The sequence below is a fragment of the Nannospalax galili genome, unplaced genomic scaffold, assembly GCF_000622305.1.
Source record: "Nannospalax galili isolate Female #2095 unplaced genomic scaffold, S.galili_v1.0 scaffold401, whole genome shotgun sequence".
Taxonomy (NCBI): Eukaryota; Metazoa; Chordata; class Mammalia; order Rodentia; family Spalacidae; genus Nannospalax; species Nannospalax galili.
The window spans coordinates 132,403-145,480 of record NW_008343975.1 but is presented as its reverse complement, the minus strand read 5'-3'; the positions used below and the strand labels follow the sequence as shown (position 1 = coordinate 145,480).

At 50.4% G+C, this 13,078-nt stretch overlaps 1 protein-coding gene across 1 annotated transcript in view; it reads left to right on the top strand.

Moving 5' to 3' along the window:
- The window catches only part of Muc21 (mucin 21, cell surface associated), a 4,100-nt gene extending 411 nt beyond the window's left edge, over positions 1–3,689 (top strand). The window contains exons 2-3 of the mRNA XM_017799923.1: positions 341–1,791; positions 3,534–3,689. Coding sequence (XP_017655412.1) covers positions 341–1,791; positions 3,534–3,689 — 1,607 coding nt within the window. The remainder of the gene's footprint in view (positions 1–340; positions 1,792–3,533) is intronic.
- Positions 3,690–13,078: the final 9,389 nt, after the last annotated feature.

Below are 13,078 nucleotides of genomic sequence, written 5' to 3'. Positions count from 1 at the left end.
GCCCCCAGCCCCGCCCCCACCTCAGCCCCCAGTGGACCCACCACAGCCCCCCGCCCTGCATCCACCTCAGCCTCCAGTGGAGCCACCACAGCCTCCAGCCCTGCATCCACCTCAGCCTCCAGTGGGGTCACAACAGCCCCCAGCCCTGCACCCACCTCAGCCTCCAGTGGAGCCACCACAGCCCCCCGCCCTGCATCCACCTCAGCCTCCAGTGGGGCCACCACAGCCCCCCGCCCTGCCTCCACCTCAGCCTCCAGTGGAGCCACCACAGCCCCCCGCCCTGCATCCACCTCAGCCTCCAGTGGGGCCACCACAGCCCCCCGCCCTGCCTCCACCTCAGCCTCCAGTGGAGCCACCACAGCCCCCCGCCCTGCATCCACCTCAGCCTCCAGTGGGGCCACCACAGCCCCCCGCCCTGCCTCCACCTCAGCCTCCAGTGGAGCCACCACAGCCCCCCGCCCTGCATCCACCTCAGCCTCCAGTGGGGCCACCACAGCCCCCCGCCCTGCCTCCACCTCAGCCTCCAGTGGAGCCACCACAGCCCCCCGCCCTGCATCCACCTCAGCCTCCAGTGGGGCCACCACAGCCCCCCGCCCTGCCTCCACCTCAGCCTCCAGTGGAGCCACCACAGCCCCCCGCCCTGCATCCACCTCAGCCTCCAGTGGGGCCACCACAGCCCCCCGCCCTGCCTCCACCTCAGCCTCCAGTGGAGCCACCACAGCCCCCCGCCCTGCATCCACCTCAGCCTCCAGTGGGGCCACCACAGCCCCCCGCCCTGCCTCCACCTCAGCCTCCAGTGGAGCCACCACAGCCCCCCGCCCTGCATCCACCTCAGCCTCCAGTGGGGCCACCACAGCCCCCCGCCCTGCCTCCACCTCAGCCTCCAGTGGAGCCACCACAGCCCCCCGCCCTGCATCCACCTCAGCCTCCAGTGGGGCCACCACAGCCCCCCGCCCTGCCTCCACCTCAGCCTCCAGTGGAGCCACCACAGCCCCCCGCCCTGCATCCACCTCAGCCTCCAGTGGGGCCACCACAGCCCCCCGCCCTGCCTCCACCTCAGCCTCCAGTGGAGCCACCACAGCCCCCCGCCCTGCATCCACCTCAGCCTCCAGTGGGGCCACCACAGCCCCCCGCCCTGCCTCCACCTCAGCCTCCAGTGGAGCCACCACAGCCCCCCGCCCTGCATCCACCTCAGCCTCCAGTGGGGCCACCACAGCCCCCCGCCCTGCCTCCACCTCAGCCTCCAGTGGAGCCACCACAGCCCCCCGCCCTGCATCCACCTCAGCCTCCAGTGGGGCCACCACAGCCCCCCGCCCTGCCTCCACCTCAGCCTCCAGTGGAGCCACCACAGCCCCCCGCCCTGCATCCACCTCAGCCTCCAGTGGGGCCACCACAGCCCCCCGCCCTGCCTCCACCTCAGCCTCCAGTGGAGCCACCACAGCCCCCCGCCCTGCACCCACCTCAGCCTCCAGTGGGGCCACCACAGCCCCCAGCCCTGCCTCCACCTCAGCCTCCAGTGGAGCCACCACAGCCCCCAGCCCTGCACCCACCTCAGCCTCCAGTGGGGCCACCACAGCCCCCAACGCTGGCATGAACACCACTCCCAGCAGATCTAACGCACCTGTTCCAACTGAAACTCACACAACCTCCCACCAAACTGGCACCAGTGTTGCGGCTCCGCCGGATGAGCTGAAGCCTGGAGGGTCCCTGACGCCATGGGAAATCGTCCTCATCACCCTGGCCTCTGTTGTCATGGCCTTGGTGCTCTTTGCTGGGATCTTCCTTTATGTGGTGAGTGTCTAATTCGTGACAAGGTGCCTTGGGGAAGGAGCAGCAGGGACACGAGAAGATGGGAATCACAGGGACCCAAGTCAGAGCCCGATAGGGAGGAAATGCAGATCAGGAGAGCTCTTCAAACAGCAACAGCAAGTTGTAACCAGAGGAAACGACCTGGGTGCAGAGGACACCGCTGCCCTTGGGTGCTGAAGGGGAATGGAGGCTGGAGAGAGAGCTTAGAGGAGCCGGTGGAGAGCAGCGGTGGGGCCGGGGCGGGGCCGGCGTAGGGCCCCAGGGTAGGTTCTGGTAAGACTTCGCTATTAGTCACTTTGGTTGCTGTGATAAAATACCAGGATCAGGTAAGTTTATTTGGGCTTATGGTTCCACAGGGAGAGTTGGTAATGGCAGGGCGGCTAGAGCAAGAAGGGGCGAAGTCACATCTCCAACTGCAGACACAGAGTGGAGTGGACTGAAGTGGGGGAAGGTTAGGACCCTCGAAGCCTGCCCATGGTGACATGCTTCCTCCAGCAAGGCCACACCTCCTAAACGTCCCCAAACAGCACGAAGTGGGGATCAAGTGTTCAGATACTTGAGCCGAGGGGTATTTATCATTCAAACCATCACATTCCACTTCCTGGATCCCATAGGCTCATGGCTATCTCATGATGCAAAATGTGTTTAATCCAACTTCCAAAGTCCTCATAGTTTTTAACAGTCCCAACACTGTTTAAAAGTCCAAAGTCCCTTCTGAGACTCAAGGCAATCTCTTAATGGTGACCCTCTGTAAGATAAAAGCAAATTGGGGCTGGAGCAATGGCTCAGTGGTTAAGAGCATTGGCTGCTCTTCCAGAGTACCTGGATTCAATTCCCAGCACCCATATGGCGGCTAACAACCATCCATAACTCCAGTTCCAGGGGAATCCAACACCCTCTACTGGCCTCAGCTGGCTTGCATGACACAGGTGCACTTACATACATGCAGGCAATACACTCAGACACAAAAAATAAAAATAATAAAATATTTTTAAATTATTTAATAACCACATACTTAGAAGAAGCATTTCATTACATCAGCATTGACATATTCAATAACAATTTTCTGAGCTAGGCTGCATCTCTTACAAAATTGGCTGTACATTTTTAGGTTTACAGTTGAATTATTACAGTTATACAATATTGTACTCAGTATAAACCCCATAAGACATAAACTTAAAAGAGGTTTTAACCTTTAAAAAAGATCTCCATTTCATTATTAAAATACAGAGTTTCATCCAGAAAACTTCATTTTTAATGCAGTTGACATTAAGAGGTTTGCACATGCGTTTCTAATCTCTATATCAGATTATTGCTAGTCACAGTCGGTTACTTTCTGAGCTCCTTGGCATCTGAGCATGGATATAAAGTCATCAGGTAGATTTCAATGGTAATCTTTTTCACATCTACTAATTATTAAGGAGCAAATTTTTATGCTTTGAATAATAAATTTTTTTAAATTGAATTACATACTTCCAATGTACAATGACACAATATACATTCTTATTCCAAAATGGAGGAAGGGGGGCACAGTGAGGAAATCCTGGACTAAAGCAAGACTGAAACCCAACAGGGAAAACACCAAATCCTGTAGCTCCAGGTCCAGTGTCTTGGGCTTAGTTCCAAAGGGCTTAGATGGCTCTGCCCCCTCCAGCTTTCCTACCTGTAACAGTGTTTGGGAGAGAAAGACAAGGTTCTAAAATTGTGGACTCTTCTTTTTCTAGAGAAAATACCTGTCCCTGAGTAATGCCGTTGACCCAGTTTTCTACTATGCCCATGGCTCCCACCTTGACCCAGAGCCCCACAGGCCTGTACGGAGCCCCAGCTGGTCCTGGAGGAGACCAGTAACCTCTGAAGCCATAGAGATGAATGGGAGATAACAACTGGCCATGGAGCCCAGGACTGTGTCCTCAGGGGAGACCTTCGTTTACTGCTTATCCCTCCCTTCCTTCCCGACATCATAGAGAAGGATACCTTCCCCTCTCCTGTCTTTACCAGACATAAGAAAGGATAATGCATTGGCCATTTAGCAAAGAAATAAATACATCCAACATGTCCGAAGAGTGTGTGTATATGTGTGCACGGTGGGTAGCTAGAGCTCAGAGGGGAATTTCCCAGTTATATGAGAGAACGTTCAGGCTGGAATCCATGTGCACTCACAACACCACAGTAAAACCTACACACCCTCATTCAGATTTGTGTCCCCATTTTCCAAGTCTTCTTGCCCCAAGCAGGACCTGGAGAACCGAGTTGGCAAAACTGAGCTGGGAGGGATTCAAGGGGAGGGTCTGTGGCAGGATTAGTCTAGGGTTGGCTTGTGTGACGATGTGGGAGTGTGACTACTTGCACGGTGTGAGACTCTCACAACTCTCCTCCCAGAAGGCCTGTGAGTATCACTTTCCTGGGTCCAGGGCATGTAGAAGGCTGCCTGAACTCCAGGTTTTGGGGGATAGAGGGCAGCTGCTCTGGAGGCAAAGTCACTCTGAAGAGTGTTGAGAGGCTCCCACCTGGGGCACAACCTCCAGGAGGGAACCAGCAGTGTGTTGGTGAGTTCACCCCCGCTCACAGCAGTGGGAACTGCTTTCTGTCTCCCACCACTCACTGGGTATCTTAAGGGTCAGCAAAGCCAATAGCTGAGTATTACCAGTGAGGCTATGTGGAACCTTAATGTATGTGTCATCTTCATCATCGCCATCTTCATCAGCATCATTTTCTTCACCATCACCATCGTCATCATCATCATCTTCACCATCGACATCATCTTCGCCATGCACGGTGTGAGACTCTCACAACTCTCCTCCCAGAAGGCCTGTGAGTATCACTTTCCTGGGTCCAGGGCATGTAGAAGGCTGCCTGAACTCCAGGTTTTGGGGGATAGAGGGCAGCTGCTCTGGAGGCAAAGTCACTCTGAAGAGTGTTGAGAGGCTCCCACCTGGGGCACAACCTCCAGGAGGGAACCAGCAGTGTGTTGGTGAGTTCACCCCCGCTCACAGCAGTGGGAACTGCTTTCTGTCTCCCACCACTCACTGGGTATCTTAAGGGTCAGCAAAGCCAATAGCTGAGTATTACCAGTGAGGCTATGTGGAACCTTAATGTATGTGTCATCTTCATCATCGCCATCTTCATCAGCATCCTCATCTTCACCATCGACATCATCTTCATCATCCTCATCTTCACCATCGACATCATCTTCACCATCCTCATCTTCACCACCACCATCATCTTCATCATCCTCATCTTCCCCATCACCATCATCTTCATCATCCTCATCTTCCCCATCACCATCATCTTCATCATCCTCATCTTCCCCATCACCATCATCTTCATCATCCTCATCTTCCCCATCACCATCATCTTCATCATCCTCATCTTCCCCATCACCATCATCTTCATCATCCTCATCTTCCCCATCACCATCATCTTCATCATCCTCATCTTCCCCATCACCATCATCTTCATCATCCTCATCTTCCCCATCACCATCATCTTCATCATCCTCATCTTCCCCATCACCATCATCTTCATCATCCTCATCTTCCCCATCACCATCATCTTCATCATCCTCATCTTCCCCATCACCATCATCTTCATCATCCTCATCTTCCCCATCACCATCATCTTCATCATCCTCATCTTCACCATCGACATCATCTTCACCATCACCATCATCTCGGTACCACCATCCGCCATCACCATTAACACCATCACCATTATCATCATCACCATTAATTACTACCATCACCATTATCACCATCACCATTATCACCATCACCATTACCACCATCACCACATCAGCATCAGCACTGTCACAGTCATCATCTTCATCATCACCATCATCTTCATCATCCTCATCTTCACCATCGACATCATCTTCACCATCCTCATCTTCACCATCGACATCATCTTCACCATCGACATCATCTTCATCCTCATCTTCACCATCACCATCATCTTCATCATCCTCATCTTCATCATCTTCATCATCGCCATCTTCATCAGCATCATTTTCTTCACCATCACCATCGTCATCATCATCATCTTCACCATCGACATCATCTTCGCCATCACCATCATCTTCATCCTCATCTTCATCATCCTCATCTTCATCCTCATCTTCACCATCGACATCATCCTCATCTTCACCATCGACATCATCTTCACCATCACCATCATCTTCGCCATCACCATCATCTTCATCCTCATCATCCTGTTTTCTTCTCCCACTTTAAAGGATTCATCACCAGAAGGGGGCGTCATATTGAAGGGGGTAGGAGAGGAAGCAGGGGGAGGAGGAAAAGTGCTTCCTGCTGATGGGAATTGTGGAATGTGCTCTGTGAAAAATTGGAAATAAATACAACTAGACCAGAGAGTCCCAATAGACCGTTAAATGTTATAAAACGCAAATATTAAAGTTTCCTGTTGTTATTGTTGTAACTTTGTTTTTTTTAATTTAAAAACTCTTAGATTTATTTGTTTTTATTTATGTGTATGTTTGCGTGTGTATCCCATACGTGTGCAATACCTGCGGAGGCCAGAAAAGGGCATCGGATCCCCTGGAAGTGGAGTTACAGAGCGTTTTGAGCAGCCATGTGGGTGTTGGGAACTGAATCCCGGTCCTTGGCAAGAGCAGCCAGTGTTCTTAACCACTGAGCCGTCTCTCCAGACCAACAAATCTTAATTCTAAAAAGAGAACAAAGATCTGAGTTTGTAGGTTGAAAATATTCACCAGCTCCCATGGGAAGTATACCATTGGTTTGCACACTTTGAACAGGTGAATTAGATAGCGTATAATTATACCTCAATGAAACTAACAAAGCATTTCTTGGTACATCATGTAAATACAAATTTTCATTTGCAGGGTGTCTTGGTTGGCTTCGGTCATCAGCTTGACACACCTGGGCAAAGGAAGCCTCAGTTGGGGAATTTCCTCCATTGGACTGACCTGTGGCCATGTCTGTGAGGCATTTTCTTGATTGTTGAGTGGTGTGGGAGGGCCCAGGCCACTGTGGGTGGTGCCACCCTGGGCAGGTGGTCCTGCCACCCCTGGCCATCAAAGGAGGTGGGAAGCCCATTCTTGAGAATCAGTGTTCCCAAGACTAGAATCTTCAAATGACAGAAACCTCCCCTGTCCCCAGGATAAGCCCAACACAAAGGCAAAACCACCGCCATGCACAACCTGGGACCTTGGGGAAGAAGAATGTGGGAGATGCAGCCACTCAGAGAGGCTGAAACTGGTGCCAACTGGGAAGTCCTGCACCCTCCAATCTGCTCTGCCACCAACCCACCACCAGAGGAATGTAGAACTGTGGCTCAAGGTTAGGTACCAAATCTCCACGTTCATAGGAGGGGGCCACAGCTCCAGTTCACAGGAGGGGACCATAGCTCCAGGCTCCTGGGAAGGGAGGTTCACAGGAGGCAACCACAGTTCTAAGCTTATGGGAGTGGTCATAATTTCAATTACGCTGGTTCCTCCTATTTTCTTGTCTCCATCCCTCTGTCCACATGATTATATTCGTGTTTAAGAAGAACATTTTGGCTTCTGTGCCGCAAACACAGGCAACAGTTTCTTGATGGCTTGAATTTCCAGCTAGAGGAATATCAATAATGGAGAAAACCACTTTCCGCTTTTGCTCAAGGAGACAGATGGGTTGAGTGTCTTCTACATGGTCTAAGATCTGGTTGACTTTTTGGTGTCTGCTCTCACATCTTCCTCCATGGCTGGGGGAACAAGTAATGAGACATCTTCTTACTACAGTCAACGTTTTAAGTCTACGCCAAGAGCCGCAGCCACCACTAATGCTCTGGTGCCATGGCCAAGCCACCGCCACTTGGCTCCTCAGTCATTTTCTTTCTTACTTTCCAAGTCCTGAGTTCAGAATTCTGAAATCAGTATACAAGCACCTAGGCTGGGAACTATTCGTCCTGGGTGGTGAGGTTCCTCATGGGGTCCAGCACCCAGCCTCTTGGGACCCTGTGTGCCCCAGGCCCCACTCTGCATCTTTTTTCTTCTTTCTTGATGCTGGAAGTTGAAGCCAGAGCCTTGTTCACGCTAAGCATGGGGTGTGCCACTGAGCTACACGCAGCCTTTTATTTTCTTATAAATCACATGCCGTATGGGAAGGTACCTTAGAGGCTCTGTGAGGCACATGTGACAGCCACTGTGCTATGGAACCAGCCTTTGGGAATCCTCGTCATGAGGAGTCTGTGCTGGAATGGGAATGACCTAAAGCTGGGACAGTGCAGACTTATAACTGCACCACACTGGAGGTGTGGTATTGAGAATTGGGAAGGAAGGCTTTTGCTAAATAAGACTATTAACACAAGTCATGTAAGGATCAACTTCAAATCTATGCTGGGTACTTGCAACTTACCTACTTTATTGGGTGCTGAACCCCCTAATTCCTTACATAATGATCAACTGATCTCTCTTCCTCAAAAACAAAGGCATGCAAACTCGGCCTCTGCTTGACAGCTTCCCGGTCAATCTGTTTCCCAGTCGTTAATTCTGACCTCTCTCTAATGACCACACTCTCATCTGTTTTTCAAACTCACGTGGCTGGGCCTCCTCAGCTTCCGGGTTTCTGTATCTAGATACGTTCTAACAGTGATCATTCCAGAATTTCTATGCAGGGCAAGGGTGGAAGCAGGTAATCTGATTGGAAGGAGTGTGTTTCTGTTCTGTTACTGTAACAAAATACCTGAATAATCTACTTATGAAGAGGAGAAAGCTCACAGAGTTTGAAGGTTTCAGTCCATGATCAATTGCTCTGGGCCTGTGTTGGGGCAGTGTTATCACAGCAGGGAGCACACAGTGGGGTGAAGCTCCTCCCCTCGTAGTGGGAAGCCAATAGCAGAGCAAGGAAGGGACAGGATGCCCCCCGCCGGCCCATTCAAGGTCCCGTCCAGTGACTGGAAAACCTCCAGCGAGGCCCCATCTCTGTGCTGCTCCCAGTGTTGTTTGGTTTATGAGTTTAGAGAAATTAGCGTCCATCAGAGTCCAACCACCATGGAGGCAGAGGGGGCCTGTTGCAGTCTCCCTGCAGGTCCAGCCTAGGGGAGACTCAGGGTCCCAGCCAGGAGGAGGTGAGTGGCACAGAGTCAACACACAGACACCGGGAGTTGGGTGGAAGCAGGCACTAGGCGAGGTGCTGCAGACTCGTTTATTGTGGATATGGGACTACCTTATATACCCCTCTCCCAATGTCCCACTGGCTCCAGTAGGACTTCCCGGGTCGTGTCTGATCCTCATTGGCTCTCTATGTCAAGCTATCTTGCGTCAGCCGTCTCTATGTCCTTTGGCAGAATACAGGTTCAACTCAACTGGATGTTTTTGGAGCATTTGCAGTATGCATGCGCTGGTTGTTCAGGTTGCACTTCCTCCTACAGGGGCCAGAGCTGAAAGCCAAGCGATCACATCCTCAAGGAGGCACAGGAAGCCGAGAGACACTGGGAATCTGGCAAGGCTTAAGAACCCTCAAAGCCCACCCCCAGTGACATGCTTCCCCCAGCCAGGCCAGACCTCCTAAAACTTCTCAAAATAGCACCACTTACTGGGGACAAAATGTCCAAATACTTGGAGCCTATCAGGGATATTCTCATTCAAACCACCACAGACTCGAACCCAGGATCTCAGTGACGGGGGTTCTGGGGGGAGAGTAGGAATCTTAGGAGAGACTAACTTGTAGGCCCTGAGTTCTTATGCCCCAGAGAAGACACAAATTCTCCCACAGGGAATGTGCAGGTGGAAGAAGTGGAGGGAATGCCCCTCAAAAAACCCTCAAGAGGCACTGAGCTTCTATGGCCTGAATGCTTACCTTAGGGGCTGGGGCTGGAGAGATGCTCAGCAGTTTAGAGCTCTGGCTACTCTTGCAGAGGTTCTAAGTTTGGTTCTCAGCACCCACATGGTGGCTAATAACCATCCATAACTCCAGTTTCAGGGGATTCAATGCCCCCCTCTGACCTCTGTGGGCATTGCATGACACAGATACGCTTACACACACGCAGGCAATGCACTCATACACACACACACACACACACACACACACACATACACACACACACACACACATACACACACATATATGTCTTTTTGAGACAAGGTCTCCCTGTAGTCCCAGCTGACCTGGAACTCATTAGGTAGACCAGGCTGGCCTCGAACTCCCAGAGATTCCCTGCCTCTGCCTCTCAAGTGCTGGGATTAAAGGCATGTGCTACCATGCCCAGCATAATATATTTTTTAAAAAAGAAACCCTTAAAGGACTGGAGAGATGGCCCCAAGGTTAAGAGTACTGGCTGCTCTTCCAGAAGACCTGAGTTCAATCCCCAGCACCCACATGGGGACTAACAACCGTTCATAGCTCCAGTTCAGCTCCCTCTTCTGACCTCTTCAGGTATTGTGTGCACAGGTGCACTTACATGTGGGCAAAACATTCACATAAAACAAAACAAAACAAAACAAAATAATAATAAAGGAAATTCTTCCCAAAAGGTTTTCCTTAAAAAATTGTTTTTGAAACAGTGTCTCCCTATATACCCCAGGCTGATATCTAACTCATGACAATTCTCCTGCCTTAGCATATCAAGTGCTGGGAACACAGACATGAGCCACCATGCTCAGGTCTTTACTATTTTTTAAATTGGGGCTTGAAATTCATTCAAATATTAACAAATATGAGCTGTAAAATCTGTAAAACTGGGGCTGGAGAGATGGCTCAGCGGTTAAGAAAACTGACTGTTCTTGCAGAAGACCCGAGTTCAAATCCCAGCACCCACATGGCAGCTAAGAACTGTCTGTAACTCCAGTCCCAGGGGATCTGACAGCCTCTTCTGTCCTCCGTGGGCACTGCATGACACGGGTGCACGTACCTACATGCAGGCAATACACACATACACATAAAATAAAAATAATAAAATTTTAAAAATCTGTAAAACAGATATATTATGTCTTCAAGTCATTGGATTTCTGTCCTATTTGTTGTTTTGAGACAGGCTCTATTGTGTGGCCCTGGCTGGCTTTGGAGTCATAACCATCCTAGTGCCTCCTCAGCCTCCTGGGTGCTCTGTTACAGGAGTGCACCACCAAACCTGCTCAAAATCATCGGATTTTAACACAGACACGTTCATACGTCGCCTTGCAGAGCACTGTGCAGCAGCCTCCTCTTCCCAGAAGGCTCCTTGCGCCTCCCCGCCACCACACCTTTGCCACTCCTAGAGATAGCCACCATTTTGACCTCATCATCCTAAGCTGACTCCCACCCCACACTTGACTTTCTCATAAATGGAGCCACACAGTATCCATTCCACAAACCCCTTTGGAAGAATGGAATTGGTCTTAGATGCAAGCCCCGACACCTCATGATGTCCCATCAGTGGGAAAGAACCCAAGAGCTAACCCAGATTGGTTATGGCAAACAGACTTCTGCTTTTTCCTCACACTCGTGACTTTTGAGGCATGCATCACAGCCACTGCTGGTGGAGAAGCATAGACAAAGAGACCCAGGTGCTTAGGACCCTGGTCCACACCGAAGAGCTATTGTGAAAGACAGACCCAGGGAGCTGGTGGCTCTGTACCCACCTCCGACTCCCTCTGGAAGAAGACCCTGTCTCCTTCACACTTGACACTAGAAGCAGGTCTCAGTCAGTGTCCACCTTCTCCAGCCCTGGGGAGTCCAGGGATGGTGGGACATGATGGTCACAGAGCCACATCCTCCAAATCCCCTACGAAGCTCATAATGCTGTAAGTAAGCTTATGATTTTGTGTTGGGCACATTCATAGATCTCCTGGGATACATGTGGCCCATGAGTCAGTCACAGGTTGGATGCACCAAATCCTTAAAAAAAGAGTCCTGTGAGGAAAATATCTTCATGATGCTAAGGCAGGTCAAGCTGGGTAAGCGTAACACAGCAAAGACTACAGATGAAAGCAGTTTGCTGGCTGCGGGTCAGGAAGTCGAGCCTGACACATCTTTAAGACACCGAAAAGGAGAGTCAGACCGAGATGATCAAGAGCCACATCTGATGTGGCTCAGGCTGATGAGTCCAGCCTGAATATTGAACCCCAGTAAGAAAAGGACATTACCACTTAAAAATGTCCAAAAGGGGGCTGGAGCGTTGGCTCAACAGTTGAGATGGCTTACTGCCCTTGCAGAGGACCTGGATTCAGTTCCCAGTGTCCATATGGTGGCTCACAATGCCTGTAACTCCAGCTTCGGGGGACCCAATACCCTCTTCAGGCCTCTGCAGGCACCTGCATGCATGTGTACATATCCCCACGCAGACACATACACACACATATACATACAAATAATAAAATAAATCTTTTTAATGTGCCTCTGCAGGCACCTGCATGCATGTGTACATATCCCCACGCAGACACATACAAACACACACATATACATACAAATAATAAAATAAATCTTTTTAATGTACAAAATATTTAATAAGTGTTTAAGAAAAAGATTACCAAAATGGGCAGTGAACATGTTTTGAAAAGAAATCAGAGATGGAAATTAAACTATAATCAGACAGCATCACACAATCAGGACCCCGACTAGACTTTAAACAACTGGTACCAAGTGCTGGTGAGGGTGCTGACCAACTGGAACTCTCATGCATTGCTCGTGGGGATGGAAATTGATGGTTATTGGGGAAAGTGTTGGAGAACACTACAATTAGACAGACATTGCTCTATGACCCAGAATTTTCACTCCCGAGTACACATACGCGCACACGCACACATAGACACAGACACACACACATATACACACACAGACACAGAGTCATACACAGAGACACATACACACTCAACTGACGTGAACTAGACCCACCATGTATCAGTACTTTTCTTTCTAAGATCCCCACCCTAGAAGGTGCCCAGAGTCCATAAATATTAGAATAAGTAAATGGTGATGTAATCATGCAGTGAAATGCTACCCAACAGGGAAAAAAGACTGGACTGTTGAATCATACAGTAACATTACAAGCTTCATGGACGTTATGTTGAGTGAAAGACGTCAAGGCAACCATGCAAACTGCACTACTCCATTCCCATGCAGTTTAAGAATGTGTGAGCCCAGCCACTGTGGTCAAAGTCAGAATCGTGCTGCCTTTGGGGAAAGCACTGGAGGAAGGCTTGCGGCCACTTCCGGGATGAGGTCGGAGCGGGGTCAGGAGAAGGGTGGTCTGTGTTGGCCCTGAGTGATGATGTAAGCCTTGCACACTTTATTCTGTGTAAGTACATCTTGGTTTGAAAGTGAAAACCCATCCTCTG